The sequence below is a fragment of the Poecilia mexicana genome, unplaced genomic scaffold, assembly GCF_051168715.1.
Source record: "Poecilia mexicana isolate PSO_F unplaced genomic scaffold, ASM5116871v1 scaffold_13, whole genome shotgun sequence".
NCBI lineage: Eukaryota > Metazoa > Chordata > Actinopteri > Cyprinodontiformes > Poeciliidae > Poecilia > Poecilia mexicana.
The window spans coordinates 26,492,996-26,512,095 of NW_028263382.1; the positions used below are offsets into that span (position 1 = coordinate 26,492,996).

Here is a 19,100-nt window from a genome sequence, read left to right on the forward strand (position 1 = left end):
ATGGTTATGGCACTGTTAGAATCTCATGCTTTCCTGTGCCTAGATGCAATGAGTGGCATCGTTTGGCTTCATATATCCTTGTCCATAACAAGAATGACATTTCTGTATTCAAAATATTTGAAAGCTTGTAATAAAGCTGAAGTTGAACAGTATTGATATTCTACATATTCGTGTACGTAGCTACATATGCAAATTAAATGTCAGAGCGGTTGTTTAATAATGGTTAATGTCTCAAAGAACTGTGTGAGAACATCCAAACAGTTCTTGTTGAATATCTGAGCCATTTCTTTCGGATCTGAAAAATAAAGCCGGAATTCCCGTATCTGCACCGCAACCAACGGATGGACTCATGTGACTTTTAACGCAACTTATTAAGAAATCGTCAAGCAGGATCTATGGGTTTTGTAGTTCTGAAAATGAAAGCTCTGAGTTCCTACCAGTGCAACAGAAACACGTTTCCCATCATGCAACGGCACTTTGGCGTAGCTTTGCACTTCCGGTTAGCTTGATAAGATAGCGGACGAGCGGTCAATAGAAGAAATACTGATGTGTTAGTGTAAAAGTGGTGCTTTTTCTGCTCAGGAACGCGCTATTCTGGAGCTCTCAAAGACTTTATTTGGGAAACGAAAATGGTAACTATGTCATTGTTTTGCGTTGATGTGCTTTACCTAAAATATCAGTTGGAATTTGCTACCGTTGGACTGATAAGCTCTTCATTCAGTCAGCAGGAAATGAAAAACGTTAGCGATTTTTTTATTGACCTAAAGAGTTAAAATGTATACAATTGACCCAAACTAGTTTAAAAATATGGCTGGCTTTTTAATTGAACTGTTATGTTGCTAAATAAATAGCTGTAGTCATTTCACATTAGCTAGGCTAATAGTTTCTAGCTACAATGATTTCTTTGCAAACCTGTCCAGCTTTAAAACGTTAAATCTATATATTTTTTTGTCTTCCCATATTAAATTGCTTTGACTAAGTTGATATTTTGTATTTTTGTTGTAGCTTTACTAATGTTTATCTTTCTGTTATCTTTTCCTCGTAAAGATCCGCTTCATCCTCATCCAGAACCGAGCAGGGAAGACACGGCTGGCCAAATGGTACATGCAGTTCGATGACGACGAGAAACAGAAGCTGATCGAGGAAGTGCATGCCGTGGTCACTGTCAGGGACGCCAAGCATACCAACTTCGTTGAGGTAAGGGGATTTTGTTCATGTTTAACTTACGTTACATTCTTTTGCGCAGTTTTCTCTCCAGCAGATTGATGACTCTGAACATTTTCCCAAGAGTGTTTGTTGTTAAAATATCTTGCTAAGAGTCTAGATTAACATAATTGCTGTTTTCCAACTAGTTGGCGCAAAGCTGCAGTCTCTCTGTGCTCTGTGACTATTGTTCTTATGGAAGCCGTCTGTTGTTTTCCCTCAAAATGAAATCTGTAATCACTACTTGAAATGAAAGTATCCGCTGAAAAGAAAAGCTATTTGATACTGAAAACACTTCAAATGTAAACAACTAAAAATGTGAAGTATTTCAGTTTAAATTATATAAGCTTTTATGTTTGTAGGCGTCCTGCATCAACCATTTTCATATCAAGCGAATAATTTACCTGTAGCTTATTGTACAGGGCATTAACATTTTTTAGGAGAGGCTAAAATTAGTCATAATTCACTCATTTTTTTATTTTGAATGGGATTATCATATTGTTGCATTGAAACCAGTAACGGTGTCTAATACTCACACGTCAACTGCTTGGACAGTTAGTTTGACTTTATTAGGCAGACCATGTGCTGTACATTGTACATCACTTTTTGCAGGAAAAAGATGTGCACAAGAATCCTACAAATGTACAAAAAAATCACCTTTGCCAAGTCATTTTCCTTTGCTTAAATGTGACTCATTAAACTCAAAGGAACCCGAGTTTCTCTACAACCTTGAATTGTGCAGCCTTCAGTTCAAGGTTGATGCATCTGATGCTCCAAGCCATCAGACACAAACAAAAATCTGACCTTGTTTTTTTCTTCATGTTGCGGATTTTATACGTTTACGCAACTTTTTTTTTTATGGGGAAGCTGTGGACATCGGGCGCCGGTGAAAGTGCTGATGTTATGAAACGAGACACTGAGTTACTACAAGTATTTCTTTGTTTTACTCCCGCAGTTCAGGAACTTCAAGATCATTTACCGGCGCTACGCTGGCCTCTACTTCTGCATCTGTGTTGACGTGACCGACAACAACCTGGCATACCTCGAAGCCATCCACAACTTTGTGGAGGTAAGTAACTGAAACGCACACGATGTAGACAGAGCATGTGAACTGTGATGATCTAGTTGTTGTGGTCTGCTGGTTTCCAGGAATGTCTCCAGAGGGTTTCTCTTTCTTTTTACTGTTTTTTTTTTTATTTATTTATTTTTTTTAAAGAATGTTTTCTGGTTTATTTATTTGCTGCATCTAAATGTCAAACTTGATTATTTCTCCTGTCAGTTGAAGTATTATCTCACTGTAAGGACATCAAATAAGTTACTTTGTAGTCACAGTTACTGCCTGATGCCTTTATATCTGTATGGACCAATATTTCTGGAAGCACTTGCTCATTCTTTGCCATAAAGCATTAAGGCAGTTCTGAAGGTAACATTTTCTACAACCCAGATCTAGTAAGATGTACTTAATAAAGAGGCCATCCCATGGGATTTGTTTTCGCAGAATTTTGTGAACACAATTTTTCCCCATTGCTCCAACATAAGCAAAGTAAAATTTAAATGAATGATTGTTGAGCTATTCAAATTTATAGATCAAGTCCTAAAGCAATGTAAAAACTACTTAAAAATGAAGCATAGCCGATTTTAAAACCAATGTAAAATGTTTGCAACATATTGTAATATTTTTGTCTTGCGTTATGTGTCTCTATCATTTAGTCAACTGCCTTCTGAAATGTCAAGCTTAAAGTACAATCAGGTTTATTTATTTTTTTCCTAAGACAAACAGTTGAGCATTTTTGTCTTGACTGCTCAGGAGTGAAAGTCTTTTAATTTACTGTTTGACCTTGACAGAGACATTTAATGTACAGCAATGCAGGATCTTAAAGTGAGCCTCCTGTGTTCTATATGGCCACATCTAGAGAAAAAAGATGCACTCTTTTTTTCTGCCCTTTTTTTTTTTTTTTTTTTTTTTTTTTTTTTAAGATTCATTCATTTGGTGCTATGGCTGTGGCTCGAGATTTCCAATGTCTTTAATCCATTTAGACAAATGAGAGAAAAATGGTTTTTTCTCCCCCTTTTCTCTTCATATCCATAGACTACTCATTATCTGACGTGTACAGTTAAAAAATGCAATAAGATGTTAGAGACACCAAATGAGTTTTGTCACATTATTTCAACAACAGGTTGAAATGAACATCTCTTCAAATGTAGTAAGTTATAAATGTGTTTTCCGCCTCTCCTTTTCATTTTTTTTTTATCCCTCTGGGATGATTCTGTTTTCTTTGTCATATTGACATGATGCACTGTAGCTCCATAGCCATTTGACACACTGTTCAGTTTTGTGAAAAGTGGCTGATATTTTCAGTGTGCTGCAGCTTCTCCATCACCGCTCGGCGTACGAGCAATTTTAATGTAAAATTGCTTCCTGCCAGTCGAAGACAGAATTGACACTTTTGCAGATTCATGAAGTCATTATTGTGCTCAACATGCTATTAAATTAGCTTGTTTCAATCAGAACATTGATTTCTCCTGATTTTTTTTCTTCTTCTTCTTTTCCCTGAAGGTGCTAAATGAATATTTCCACAATGTGTGTGAACTGGACCTTGTGTTCAACTTTTACAAGGTGAGATTGTTTTTCCATGTCGACACTTTGCAATTGTTTTACAACCCAGATGACAACTCCTTGTGTTTTTTTTGTTTGTTTTTTTTCCCGTCTACTTCCTGTGTGCGTTTCAAGGTGTACACCGTGGTGGACGAGATGTTCCTGGCAGGAGAGATCAGGGAGACCAGTCAGACCAAGGTCCTCAAGCAGCTCCTCATGCTCCAGTCACTAGAGTAGAAGTCGATCCCTCTCCCCCCACTCATCTGCAGCCCCTGGCATTCAACCCTAGCTTCTCCGTGTTTTATATCGCTCTGAAAAGCAACCACGTCTCTCTCCTGCCACTCCTTCAATGACCGCAGGGAAGCAGCATTTTAGAGAACGTAGCCAATATTGTCTAAATATTGATATTCGAGGTAAACTACACTGCTTGCCGTGGAAAAAAAATTATACTTTGCAATATTCTGTACACGTGGAACAGCTAGTGTTGTCAGTAGGCGAACAGAAACAAAACACTTGTATTTGTTACTGTTTGAAATCCTCATTAAGGTGCAGTCATGTTTGTGTTCTGTCTCAGCCAGCGGGTGCAGAAACTAGTTATTCTGTGTATTAACAAGTAAATCGACTCATTTATCTCTGTGCACTGTGGAAACCGGTGTAAACCTGTTAGCCCCAGTCCCCTTTTTGTTGCTCTTTAACCCATACATTTATCTAATGGCACTACTTTTAACTAACAAGCACCAGAAAAAAAACCCAAAATGAGGACCACAGATGGTAATGAAAGCCTTGCAGTCAAAAAGCAATAGCCTCGGGAGCGTTACAGTATTCTTCAAGGCTCATTTGCATTTTTTATTCAACTCTCGCTGCAAGCAGACAAGTAGAAATCTATTTTAGAGCGATTAAATCAGCACAGCGACTTCATCCTACTCGAATGGAGTACCGTTTCAACGTTGTGCTAACCCGTGCCGTGTCAGGCATCCTTCAGGGCGGCGGATGACATGATAGATTATCTCTGACTGATTTTTCATTTCAACAAACGGTGCTTGTTGGGTCCCTCTCAAAACACTTGAAATGGAGACGAAACTTAAGACATTCAGCGTATTTTCCCCATGAGGCAGTAATGTGACGTTTGCTCAGTGCGGTGTGTGTAAATACAGTGCATCTTGTCGTCGAGTGTTATGAAATGAAGTCGTACAGAGTCGTACATTCCTCTGGCTCTCCATAAAGCGAAATTGCATTTTAAGCTCCCTCGTGCAGTCGAAACGATCTGCTTTTATACGTGTCTCTGCTGGAGTTAAACGCCTGTGAAATTGAAAATGTCATTCTAATTTTAACCATATCCAGTCGCACAGTTGATTTCACATGTCGACAGACGTTTTGTTATCGATCGAACAATAGTGAACAATCTGCCGCTTCCTTTCTTGTGAACCTCATAAGATGTCTCCAGTTCAACACCTGTATGTCCCATTTTTGTGTAAATAAACAAAAAATTGACCAAACTGTTTTATTAGTATGACTTATGATGTCATTAAATGATTGGACCGCCATGGAAGCATCCATTAACCTGTACCTTTTCTACACTTTGTCACAATTAAAGCTATATACTTCAGTGTTTTTTTTAAAGGGATTTTAGACATGGAGTGATCTAAAAAAAAAAGGTCAACATTTTACAAATAAAAATGTAAAACATGTTAGGCGCATTTGTATTCATCCCAGTTTACCAAGATAAGTCTCTTAGGTAGTAAATAGCCCACCTGAGTGTAATTTAATCAGAGAACAGCTGTATTTATATTTAAAAAGGCAGAGGGGCTCTTCAAAGAAAATCAGTGAACAAACAGCATCACAAAAACAGATCAGGTTTACAGATGTGGGGAAGTTTAAAACAGTGTTGGGTGTTAAACCTGTCTGCCATTTTTTTTTCTTTACTTTTAAGGGCGGCACAGTTGAAACCTTCAAGTTTACTTTCCCATATCCCTTTCAGCAGATAATCCAATAAATAACTTTCTACAATACAAGCTCCCATTAAAGTGAAAGTTGAGTGAGAGTTCAGTGGAGAATTGCTCAACTAGTGAGAAATGAAGGGGGCCATTGTCGAAGGGCTGAGTGAAAATGGCGCAAAACTTCAGTTCAGTATGAAAACTACAAGGAGAGGCTGCGAAGCTACCATTCAACACCAACACACGCAAAGGAAATGTTCTTAGCTGAAATCATTGACGAAAACATCAACATTGCTTGTGCCTCGTTTGCCACAGTTTACGGATTGACAATCCCGGATTGACTGTACCGAGCTTCACTCGACCAGAGCCCACAGTAGATCTGAAATGCTGCTCACGTTCTCACTAACACTTTAGGAAATGGAGTGTGTCACTCCGGTTCTGAAGTCCTTCTACTGGCTCCGAGAGAATGGACTTTAAAATATTTTAGTTTGTAAATCACTGAACAACACAGCACCAAAATGCATGAAAGTCCCGTTGCTATGTCAACCTTCCAGACCACTCAGGTCTTCTGGCTCTAGTCTCTGCGTCCACAGAACCAAACATGGAGATGCAGCATTTCTATGCCATACAATATTTTTTTTTTGTTTTGTTCATTGTATTGCGTTTTTCCGTTGAAAAGCACTTTGACTTGGCTTGCTGCTGAAATGTGCTGTAAAAATCATTATAAAAAGTTCTGTTCATCGAAGACCCACTGCCCACCTAAGCTGACAGGTCTAACAGGAAGAGCATTAATCAGACCGCTGTATCTCTGGAGAAGCTGCTTAGATCAACAGCTTAGGTTCGTTTGGCAGCGCAGTGAGTCATGCACGTCGCATCCTGTTTTTATGGAAGAGTGGCAAAAAGAAATCCAGAGGAACTTGCTGGTGCTCTGGTCAGATGAGCCTGACATGTAACATGCTGAGTGGTGTGGAAAACTACATTTGCACATCACCACCATGAAACGTGGTGGCAGCATCATGCTGCTGCAGAGATGCTTCTCTTGTAGAAAAGAATAAAACTGGTCAAAGTTGATGGCTGAATAAATGGAGGGAAAACCTGGGGAAAAAAAACTATTTAAAATTTACAAATGACCCAAGACTAAGGCAGAGGTTCTACTTCGTGCGTCTTACACCTAAACAGAATAAAATATTAAAGTTTTAGAATGATCCAGAACCTAATGTTTTTTTTTTTCTGTTTGTAATTTTGTTTGTAAACTGAGTTTTTATAAAAGTGCTTTACAAAGAAAATGTGCTTTTAATAATCTTTGACACGACTTAAACTATTAAATCCTACTGAAACCTCTTAAAGTTACTGATCTTATTTTGTCTAGGCATAAATACGGGCAAATATAAGGAGTAGCCAGCATTTTTCTGGCTAACATTTAGCACCATCTAGTGGCCAAACCTCAAACGTAGTAAACCCCACTGTTCGGTTATGAGGTCATCTTCACAGCAGGCGTGCGATCATTCAGTCAATGTGTCCACATCAGCAACATTACGCCCCTCTAGTCGTTACTCCATCGACCCGGGAGCATAAATTTACACAACTGGACGCGGAGGGCACTTGCTATTTATCTCGCGAGACTTCCGATGTCCTAACCTCAAACCTGACGGCCTTTTGAAAGAAACAACTCGACCGAAGAATGGCGGCGCGAGGAAATGAATCAAGTGCGCAGATTCCGACGTGAAGTTTCAGGCTCCATCAAGCTAGCTGCCAATAAATCTGAATTGTAGTCGCTGCTCATAGGAAGCAGCAGGGAGGATTGGTTTGTACTCAATGACTCGTTTGGTATTACCAAAGAAGAAGAAAACGAACAGGGAACTGTTTAAATGAAAAACAAGCAGTTTACTGGGAATTGCATAATTAAAACAATGAGCAATACTCACCCTCAATAAGACAATTGACAATTTGTATTTACAACATAGGATATAATTAAAATGTACAGTAATATTTGGGCTGAATATATCACATCATTTACAAAACAACCGAGTCAGGATTGTGTTTCCCCAGTGATGAAGTCCAGACAAGTGAAGAAACGATGCTTGTGTTGTTGTTCGGACCGCTGCTTAAACCTGTACACACATATTAATGCGCTTCAACTGCGAGTCAGCAGAACTGAAACATTTAAAACAATAAATGTGTATTAAAACAGGACGAGTCCGTTGCTTTCTCACAAAGCGAACAAGATGATTTCGCTCCACCACAGCATGGGTGACGACAGACACAAGGAGACCAAAATTAGGAACCTCAGTTGTAATTCAATAAGAGCTGATAACATCTACATTAAAATCTTTATTAAAGTATATTTTTCAAGTAAAATAACATTTACATTTCTATAGTTACAGCATATTCAGAAAACAAAACTGTAAAAGTAAAAGTGCACTTTCAGATATGACAGACTCACACAATGTAAAGCAACACATTTTCACCACTCTTGATACCCTAAAAACACAGAAAGTCGCCCCCCCGAGTTTCCCTTCAGTGTGCAGACTCACTCGGGTTAAAATATCCACCGTGAGCCTGGAGGGACAAAACCTCATAATTAAGGGTAAAGACAAACGTTTAGCTGGCTGCTTTCATCAACCATTGAATGGGCAATTCACACAAGCAGTGCCTGTCTCTTTAGTAGGAAGGTGGTGGGGGGGTTTGGAAAGGTACTGAGGTGGAACCCGATTCCCCACCCAGCATCACCAGAATGTCTGCCTCAGTGATCCGAAGACAGAGGAAACACTTTCAGTGGAAATTCTGCTTCCATTTCCCCCCCACCAAAGTAATTTATAACCTGAGTTGGCTCACTAAAACAAACTAGAACAGATTTTTTTTTAAAGTTGAAATATCGAGTCATAGAATCAAGAATAAGTTTGAAATTTTCACAGAGTGTCAAAATCTTACTTCATATTTGAAAAATTCAGAGTGGAAAGAACAACGGACAAAACCCCGAACTGCAGTGTTATGTTAAAGCAGCTCTTCTTTTTTTTTCAACTGTTGTGGGTCTTTGTTTGGTTTAACAATTACAGTCTCAATGTTTTGCTCACCTGTACAATTTATTCTTTGAAAATATGCCCCGCCCCCCCAGCTACATTTCAACTCAATTTTTGATAGTTCCAATTTTCCTTTGACATTCTCTTTCTTTCTGAAAATGTTTTGACTTTTTCCCACAACAATTTGAAAAGGTAATCTGTCTTTTCTCAAGGTCACATTTTCTTGGAAAGTTTTTTACATTTCAACTCTCTAATGTTCTAATCTTACCAAAATGGCTCCCCCCCCCCCCAATATTTTGACTATTTTCAAATGAAACTTTTGACACTCCTACCAACCCCTTTGACTTTATTCTCGACATTTCAACTTTATTCTCAAATGGGAATTCAGAAAAATGCATATATAAAAAAAAAAATCTACCTTTTTTTTCTTCCTCCATATAACCCTAATACTTCTTTATAGATTGTGTGCTTACGTAGTTACTTTTAAGGCTGCAAACAGATTTCTGAATCATCACTTCCCCACACAACCACACATGAATAATTGACCGCGAAGCTCGATGACGAATCTGAGGAACCGTGAAAACTTCCAACAGCAGGAAGCTGCGCTCGCCGTCAAATTCCTGATCCAGCATTAGCGTGGAGAGCAGTGTGGATCATTGGGAGCTCGTGAAGGAAAAAGCCCAGGAAGAGGAGCACAACACTGGTTTTAAAATAAAAAGGCAAACGGCTCCAAATCTGTCAGTAAATTAGGACTAGACATCACAGAGGTCTTACCGCCTTAACTTTTTAATATGGCTCAGTATTTACATGTTTGGAATCTTTGGGAATCAAATTTCCCCTTTGTTGCACTATGACGTGGACGGGAGTGAAACGCTGGAGTAAAACACAGTTTAGGTCAGATAGTCGCCTTTTAATTTGGGCTGAAATTAGTTGTTTTAAGTGTTCTTTGGAGAATAAAATGATTATAGAACATACAGCCTGAATGGCTTCGGAAACAACACCTGTGAAGATGTAAAATTGTAAATACAAGTGTGCATATATATATATATATATATATATATATATATATATATATATATATATATATATATATATATGTAAAAACTTCTACAATAATTCTGATTGGATACTGGGCCAGCTTATTAAATACATTTTTAATAGGTTTACCCAAACTATCAGCTTCAATGAAAGGAAATTGGTTAGGCTGGTCAAGAATCACCCAGAAAGCTCAGAGAGATGCTGGGACACCATTGTCAAACAAACAAACACTCGCTCCACTGTCACGACCTTTAACCTCGATGGAAATGTGAACACAAGGAGAGAAGAGTCAAAGATTTAACTGTGGAGGAGGAGCATGTTTAGAGGAGACACGGTGAGGCTTAAAAACCCAAGAACACAGAACAGACTGCCGAGCACGGTGGTGGCAGCATTATGCTGATGTCTGTTTCATTGCCGTTTATGCTGGTGCTGCATAAAATGGGTACAAAAAAGAAGACGGCTGACTAGCTACAAATTCTTCAGCTTCGTCTCAGATCAACAGTAGGTTCAAACTTGGACACAACTGAGTGTTTTTAAACAGGACAGCGATTCAAAACGCAGATAAAAAACTGGTTCTGGAGCTGATAAAGCGGGCTGACATCAAGCTTCTGGAATCTGGGATGGATCTGACCTGAACCCTGCTGAAGATGTGAAAACTCTGCTCAAAGAATCTGAGCCGTCCAGCAACAAATTTGAGAAGACTGGCAAAAACGTCCAGGCAGAATTATTGTCTTTATGGCTTCAAAACTTGTAGTTTCTCTGCATCACCCAAAGAGAAATGTATGCAAATATTACTGTGTGTTTATATTTGAGGGTTTACATGTAATTTTTGACACTGTGTGGACTACAAAAAAAAAAGCTGCAATCAATTCACATTGGTGCTCCCAATTCTTGCTTCTAAAACTCATTGCAACTGTATGGTATATAATCACTGCAGAAAAAAAAGAAAGAACAGGATCAATGTGGTGGATGAAAGGATGCAAACGTCTGACCAAAGTATTTAAAGTATGGAGGATAACCTAAAAGCCATCGCTCTACGTCATTACGGTGCATTTGCAATTCAAAAACCAAGCATTTTCCACTGAGACACTCAATGATTGAACACTCTGGGTCTGACTGAGCTCCACCCGAACCCCACTACTCTTCAATTTTCTGATCAAATGAGAAGCATCATAAGATGACAAACCACAGACGTGGCGTCTGATAGAAACCTGAATACGACATTTTTAAGCCAAACTATGGAGGAAGATGATGACCTCTTTTGAGAGTACACATTTAGACCGTTTATCACAGAGTCACTATCGGTTACGATTTGCTTCGATTAACTAATCGGCCGGAGGCCGAGTGATGAAAATGCTCGAAGGAGCTTCACAATCATTTACAGTCAATGAAGTGCAAACGCAGGAAAACATCTTAGGGTGGCTTAAAACCAGCGTGGGAAAGCGAAGACGTAAAAACGACAGGAGAGAAGCTCAAAACAAAACCCTTGACATGTCCTCCTCTGGCATCTGATGACGGAGTGCCTTCTTTGTGATCGCACCGTCTTCGCACCGAGAGGGAGGGGGTAGTGGGTTAAGCTGTCCAGATGCGGGATAAAAACCTGAACCACTCAGGTAAGGAGGCTTACCAGAGGTTGGAGGTCAGGGGTCATCAAAGTAGTGCCCCCCAACCCACCAACACTGATCCAGGTGGTCTAAAGTGCATGAGACAGCAGTCGCACACACCCAAAAACACCTGGAGATGAGCTGCAGGAGAAACGGACGTTGTCTCATCAGTTTCAGGGAGTTGTACAGTGACGTGATCCAGCCTCGGTTGATGTCTCGCTACCTACCTGTAGGGGGCGGTCTCTCCGTATGGGCCAGCGGGTTCAAGTAAGGACGGAGTCCGACCCCTAGCAGTTACACTGCTGCTTGTTTTGCGTCGTCGTGCCTCTCGGCTGCCGCAGCTGCCTCAGTGAGGCGTCTCCATATTGGATTCCTGAGCCCATCCTCTCAGGGTCCAACTCCCCTTTAGAAAAAAGGAACCAAAAGGGAAGAAAATGTCAACAAAACTCTGGCAGAGGTCCCCGTCTTTACCAAACCAATTAAAAGTGTACCTGAATCTATCTTGTTGAGGATGGTGCGAGCGCATTTCAGGAATCCCTCCTCGACGTTTTCACCCGTCAGAGCGCTTGTCTCCAGAAACATTAGTTCTGAGTACGAGGCAAAAACATGCGGGTAGAATTTCATGAGTCGAATACAGCCGCGAAACGTTTTGCGAGATAAACCCAACGCTAGTTACCGTTCTCCTGAGCAAACCGCGAGGCTTCCAGGAACGTCACTTCTCTCTCCGCGTCCAGGTCTTTCTTGTTTCCGCACAGGATGATGACGATGTTGGGGCTCGCTAGTGTCCGTGCGTCCGTCAGCCAGTTGGTCAGCGCGTTGTACGTTTCACGGCTGTAACGCGACAAGTTGAATGCAGTTTCAGTGCAGAGTATGAAACGAACAAAGGGTATTTTTTCCAGATTTCGTTCGATTAAAAGTACAAACTTGCATTTTATCATTTTTAACTTGACAATGACTATATGAGTGGGAAGAAATGGCATCATGAAGACCAAAAAACAAAGCAGGCAGGACAGAGGGGACGTTGTGGAGAAGCTTATAGCAAAGTAAGGTTACAAAACAAGATCCTGCAGCGGCCCAACTGCAAACCTTTAAGATATGGCGGTTCATCTAAGCCTTTTCCCCGTGTTGACGTGTTGGTAATTACCACATACATACGTAGCGGTACGTGACACATATAATATTGCTCAACAACAGCCCGTTGCGTGCCTTGGTGTCTATGGCAACATGAGGTCAGTGAGGTAAAACAGGGTGTAGGCCTGTTTAACAGCTGTTTTCACTGACAAGCACGGGCTGATGTAACTGCTTGTCCACACGGCGATGAAATGAGGCGACTCGACCTCAATCTGCTTCCCATGGTCGTTCTCCTTCCCTTAGTCCAAGAATGCCGCCTGCTTCCCTGCTGCCCACAGATGAGACCTCCCTTTGGTGACAGAAACTCCAAACTGGATCGCATTCCTTCTCTGCCTCGCTCCCCTCCCTCAATTTCACAAATCCTTTACTCTTCGTCTTCATGTCTCACTGCATCTACTTAAGTCATTTTCGACTATGGAGACTCTATAATAGTTATGACTCATATTTTATAAAAACAGACAGAGAGGAAATTAATCTAAAGTGAGTAGAGCAGAAAACTATTTGCAGTTTGGGCTTCACACATCAGTACGTTTCAATTTTGAGTCCAGCCAGATGCAACTGCAACAGATCAAAATGATTTGCTTTTGGATGGCTACCATTCACGGAGTTGTTTTTTTCTGTTTTTTTTTAATAAACACAGATCATTTCAAGTATAAGAGGACATAAAAAAAATAAATAAAAAAAAACAGGAAGTGATGTTAACGAGTGCAATCATTACCTGGTGATGTCATAGACCAAGAGGGCTCCAGCTGCTCCTCTGTAGTAGCTGCGTGTCACAGAACTGTGAAAAGACGCAACGTAAGACAAAAACGCTCTCTTCCCGTAAATACTCGACTTCAATACACTAAAATAATTTCAGAGAGCAAACGAACTGTCAGACTAGGCAATAATTCAACTAGTCGCACGACGAATTAAAATTAGCTTAATAATTTCCATTTGAACAATTGTCAGAGATGGTCCACTTTAATATCACTGAAGAACCGACATTTTGAAAAATGCTGCAAACATTTGACATCCAGAACGATGTGGTTTTTATTATTATTTATTTATTTATTTTTACAAAAGTCCTACCCGACACTTTTGCCTGTGTACGCTGACAGATAAATACTTTTTGAAACTAAATTTTGGTTACAGATCCTTCGTAAGCTATTTCTGTTTGTTTATTTTGGATTTTTAAATGTTAAACGTCCTAAATATTCTTTAGAAATGAAACACTTTGTACTTACATTAATATGCCATTACTATTATTATACTATTTGAAAATGGTCTCAAAGTGACAATATTATCGTTTATCGCAATAACTTCAGGGACAATTTATCGCCCAGCAAAATCTGCTATTGTGTCAAGCCTGACTGTCGCTCTGCGTGTAGGGCTCGGTGAAAACCCCTCCATCTCGCTCACAGACTGCCGAAACCTCGGCAGGAAGATTCACGAGACGTTACCGGAATCGCTCCTGTCCGGCAGTGTCCCAGATCTGCAGTTTGACCGTCTTCCCGCCGACATTGACCACCCTGGAACCGAACTCCACGCCGATGGTGTGGTTGGAGTCCTGTTTGACTGCACAGGAGAGATGGGACAGATTAAAAACAAAGAAATGTCATATTTATGCAGTTTACACTGCAGTAAAGAAGGACACAGCTTTATAGGTGTTCCCACAATTTTAAACCTGATGTCATCTGCCGTTATTGTGTTGTGCGTTTGAAACTTTTGGATCTGCAAACTTTGTTTGAAGTGTGTGACAAAAATCTGAAATCTTTAAGTGGGAAAATACTTGTTCAGACTCCTGCATCTCTCCTGATCTCATTAGGAAAAACTGAAACATTCACTAAACTAGAGATTCATGTGAAAACTTGAAACATTTACAATGTAAAGTTTTATTTAAGCGAGATCCTTGGAGCTGACTGTACTGCTTACATTATCTCGACAGTTTTATAGTCTAACAGTTTAAATGCTGTTTTACAAAACGTCCCTTTCATTCTGAATGACAGGTTTATTATATACACTTGAACAACGTTGACTTTTATGAAGATATAATGTTCTGTTCTGTCAAAACAATCAGAGAGCTTTCAAAAAGTGTAATTTTCATCACATACTCTAGAATCAAAATGTAGAAAACTATCTAGTTTAAAGCTGCGGAGTACAATATGTACAGTATAGTTATCAATACCCTGCACTAAATGTCAGACAACAGGACTGGCGTACACTTTGTCGTTGTGGTTTCATTCTTCAGTGAGTCAATGAATCTTGTTTCTCTTTCCTCTCAGAAGGAGGACGGCTGACCTCTTTTCACTGAGACTTACACTTGTTCTCGATGAACTGGTGGAGGAGGCAGGATTTCCCCGCACCAGCACTGCCGATCACTAGGAACTTGAACAGGAAGTCTGCAAAAAAGACGAGAGGAGGCAGAGTTCAATCATCGACGTCGGCAGCAGATCGGCTGTCGGCTCTTTGCACCAGAGACGAGCCTCGGATAAACTCCTAATCCTGTTAAAGTCATTACTTTCACTGAATCCGCCAACCTCCAATCGCCCCGCTAATCAGAAAACCTTGCATGTGAATCTCTGAGGCTGTACAGGCTGCGGTTGTTTGTCGGAGGTTGAAAATGGTTTTAGTGAAGCAAACTCTTCATGTCTCACGGTGAAAACAAAACAAACCTGGACATAGACAAAAACTTTGAAGATATCGATCGGAGGAATTGTGCGCGGCCACCTATGACGCAAAAGAGAAAAACAATAAACGGCTTCCAAAATGTTTAGCTGATTAAAACCTGAACCGTTGAGTCGATATTTTGTTGAACCACCTTTCACTGAAAGTCTGTCAAGGTTTCAATTTAACTCTCAATGCCATATCAAAGTTAGCAATGATACAATCTGAAAGGACTACTTGGTTTGTATATGATTTTGTGTAAACAGTCGAGTTTTCACAGTTAGCATAGCAATTACATATTTACCCAGTTGGATGGTCTAACTGCCCTAGATGCCCACTTATGATTAATAAGTTTTGTATATGATATGGCTATGGTCACTAAAACTGTATTAATGAAAAAGAAAAATTACTGTTGACAAAATCGTCCTTGGAATATTCAATAATCGCATTATGAGCACTTCTAATACTGTTTAGCCCTGAAATGTTCTCCCACTTTCTTTGTAAAATATTTCAGACTCATTCGCCTGGATGAAGTGTGTCAGTGAACAGCCTTGTTCAAAATCTTGCCACAAGTTTTCAGTTGGCTTTGGGCCTGGACTTTGACTGGGCCATACCAACACCTGAAAAAGCTTTGAATTAAACCATTTAATTGTAGGTCCTCATCATGTCAGAGTTTCTGCTCGCTGGAAAGATGCCCCCTCCAAACCCAGTCTCAATGATTTTGCAGCTTCCAACAGGTTTTCTTGTCAGGATCAAAGGCAGACCACTCAGGCTACCCAGCTCCTGTGAGCTGTTCACCAGTATAATGCAAACTCTGTCTTTCTGCGAGATTTACTTATTGTGCGGTTTTGTAGCCACCTTCAGCAGCTCAGTTTATGGTGCATCATTGTTGAGACGGGCGTTTCCAATAACAACACCAGCTAGAGGTCAGATTTATTCCACCTGATTAGCAGCGGTGAATGCATTGAAGTGTTTTGCTGCAAAACACACAGTTTCCATAAGATAAAAAGGTGACATTTCCGTTCTAAAAGCTTGCCAAAGCTTTTCAGACATCATACCTTATACCTTGCCTCATAAGAACTGCAAATAGCCATCGAGTTGTCAAAGTGACTGTGGAAGTTGTACATGAAATGCTTTCAATTAGAGATTAAAATTTGGCATCTGGACACATGTTGCCTAAATTAAGCAATAGGTATTACAAAAACTAACGCCACCACACACACAATTTTCTTTGAAATCTTTGCTATATTTTGGATTTCAGAACCATTTTGTATAGCTTAAACAAAAACTGATTTGTTAATATTGCTGCTTAAAAGAAAGGCATCAAGTAGGTATTTCCAGGGTTCCTACAAAACTCTTTGCTAAAATGCCAGGCTTTATCCAGACTCAAATTTTAGGAACTTATAGTCAAGAGGTAAAAGTACGGCAAGAGATGAGGAAATGATAGGAATGAAGGAATAGGGATGAGCATTTATCGTGTCTTGCATCATGTATCGTTTCTTATAGGAATTTTCATTCATCATTGTCACAATAAAGTCCAATTAATGATGTTTGAAATGCATATCAATAAATCAAAAAGCATGACTAAATGCAGTTACCATATGCGGTTTAGTGATACAAATCACACTTGTTTATGTGATTTGTGTCCTAAAGAGGAGCATTCCAAATGGACATGGTTTTCAAAAGCAGCATCTGTGTTTGTGGGACTATGACTGCTCCGTCATGCAGTCAGAGCCATACAGTTACCTAAAATATAAGTAACAAATAGTTCCTATTGTCATTTTTATTGTTATCACAATAGTACTGCAAAAATACTGTGATAAAACTTTAAGTCCATATTGCCCTCCTCTAGGCACAAAGGACAAATACATGAATGACTGGTGGGTCAGATGGATAAATGGACAAACAGCCTGGATGAGTGAATAAATCATTAAATGAATGGTGAGTGGATGAATGAGCAAGACAGACGGACAAGTAGATGGATAGCTAGATGGATAGATTTAGTTTTTTTTTGGCCGTTCTCATCCAGATTTGCAACATCAGTAGGAACTCAGATTTCACCTTAAACGTCTCTCATTCTGTAATTTTAAACATGTTCCACAGACAACTACATTGCAATAACACGCAAACATGAATTAAATATTCCACAAATTCCTACTGCAACCAATTAACATGCAACCACTGCTTCATGATGCTTTCGCCATTTGCAGAACCGATCCTTCAGTGAAGACGGTGTAGCGAGACTGAGGCAGAAATCGATGAAAGGCCATTACAGCTACCATTAGTGCTGGCACTTTTCCTCATAGATACAACCCCCATGGATAAAGTTTCATACAAGAAGTGAGGCGGCGAGGGGAATTCAAGTAGATACAGACGGCGAGAGTGTGACTGGGCGTGCAACAGGAGAGGGTGATGATGGTGTGGCATTTCAAAACATTTGTGATGTGAGAATCGGTGTGCTTTTGGAGCTTGTATCAGACAGAGTCGAAGGTGAACAGGAAACTGGCAAATATTAGCACAAGTAAAAGAAATTGAAACGGCAGCGGCTGGGTTTTTACGCATCTCCCGCTTTATGGAAAGGAGAAGTTTGCAGTTGTTTTGATTCAGGATGGGGAACTGATGCTCGACACATTTAGCTGCTGCAGATCTACAGGTAACTGCGGCATAATGAACCGTAGCTCCGCGGAGCTTCCTCTTTCTCGGCCTCGGACTAAAGGCTACTTCTTATTAAACCATCACCACTCAAAAATGCGGGGAGGTCACTGTAGCCAACGTGGGTCCCTCTGGCTTAAAATTCAATCAACCAGATTATCGGATTTTCTGCAAGAACCATCTTTGTGGCCCGACAAAGAGCTGTTGCATTTCGTCAGAAGTTTGGTCAACTTTCACTTACAACGTCTCTCCATCTGTTTGCTCACGTTACACTGACTGCTTAACGGGGCAACATAATCCTCCATTGCAGGACTAGACTGTTAGCTAACAGACGCAGAGGTCTCAAAGTAATTCAATTAAATGATAGCTATAAGTTTAAAATGCTCATTATAAGCGCAATGAAGCATCTCGTCGGCTGTATTTACACCAAGCTAGCTAGCGGCGTTGCTAAGAGTCAACCTGTCACATAGGAATACAGGACAGAGCCATGGACGTTTAACAACTACATTTACACACCAGCCCTCCACAAACCTACCGTATGTCTCAGACATCTTGACCCTCGCTGTGTCAAGGACCCTTTTACGGTTCTTTTTGGTGTAGTTACAGTTGTGTGACCGCTGGGTTCACACGTCTTCACGGGTGTTTATCTACGATGCTAGAGGTTTCCTTGATCCCCTTCTTGGCTTCCTCTGTTCCGACCACAACCAAACACTGCAGTTTACGTGTTTACGTCATCGGCGTTCAAGTTGTGTGGCGTTCAATTTTCCGCGAAAATGTCGGAGTCGAGTTTCACAAGATTTGTTAAAAGCAAAGTTTCACAAGTTTAATTTATCCTTTGACGTCCTATTTGTTGGCTGAACTAAAACACATTCAGTCATTTCTAAATCAGATGAAACACATAAACAATTGATTTCAAAATTATTTTCTTTTTAAAAATTTTAATTGCACTTAAACAAGCTTAAATTAAAATTAGAACAGATCCCTTAAATGCAACATTAGATGACAGTCACTATCTTTCTAGATTTTTCCATTGTTATTAAAAACCGATTTGCCTTTGGTTGTTAGGGAAACGAATGGGTTGTGATATTTTACAAGTTAACTTACAATATAAACCAACAATAATTACTTTTTTTTTTTTTGCAATTTCGTAATTGAAGCACAAAAGGAACATGTTCAACAACAGAGGTTGTACAGTACCATGTGTGAAAGACTATAAATAGATTGCAATATTATTAAGCAGCATCAAAAAACATACTCTCTCTTTTTGATATTCTGC

At 39.9% G+C, this 19,100-nt stretch overlaps 2 protein-coding genes across 2 annotated transcripts; one reads left to right on the forward strand and one right to left on the reverse strand.

Annotated features, from left to right (window-relative positions):
- Positions 1-470: 470 nt before the first annotated feature.
- ap2s1 (adaptor related protein complex 2 subunit sigma 1) lies at positions 471-5,295 on the forward strand. Its single transcript, XM_015013904.2, has 5 exons — positions 471-632; positions 1,048-1,197; positions 2,159-2,272; positions 3,761-3,820; positions 3,935-5,295. The coding sequence occupies exons 1-5, from the start codon at positions 630-632 to the stop codon at positions 4,034-4,036; spliced, it is 429 nt and encodes a 142-aa protein (XP_014869390.1). The 5' UTR covers positions 471-629; the 3' UTR covers positions 4,037-5,295.
- A 2,301-nt stretch (positions 5,296-7,596) lies between these two features.
- rab4b (RAB4B, member RAS oncogene family) lies at positions 7,597-18,550 on the reverse strand. Its single transcript, XM_015013891.2, has 8 exons — positions 18,360-18,550; positions 14,827-14,907; positions 13,969-14,083; positions 13,245-13,307; positions 12,072-12,226; positions 11,887-11,982; positions 11,623-11,798; positions 7,597-11,536 (listed from the first exon to the last, which is right to left on the reverse strand). The coding sequence occupies exons 1-7, from the start codon at positions 18,373-18,375 to the stop codon at positions 11,683-11,685; spliced, it is 642 nt and encodes a 213-aa protein (XP_014869377.1). The 5' UTR covers positions 18,376-18,550; the 3' UTR covers positions 7,597-11,536; positions 11,623-11,682.
- Positions 18,551-19,100: the final 550 nt, after the last annotated feature.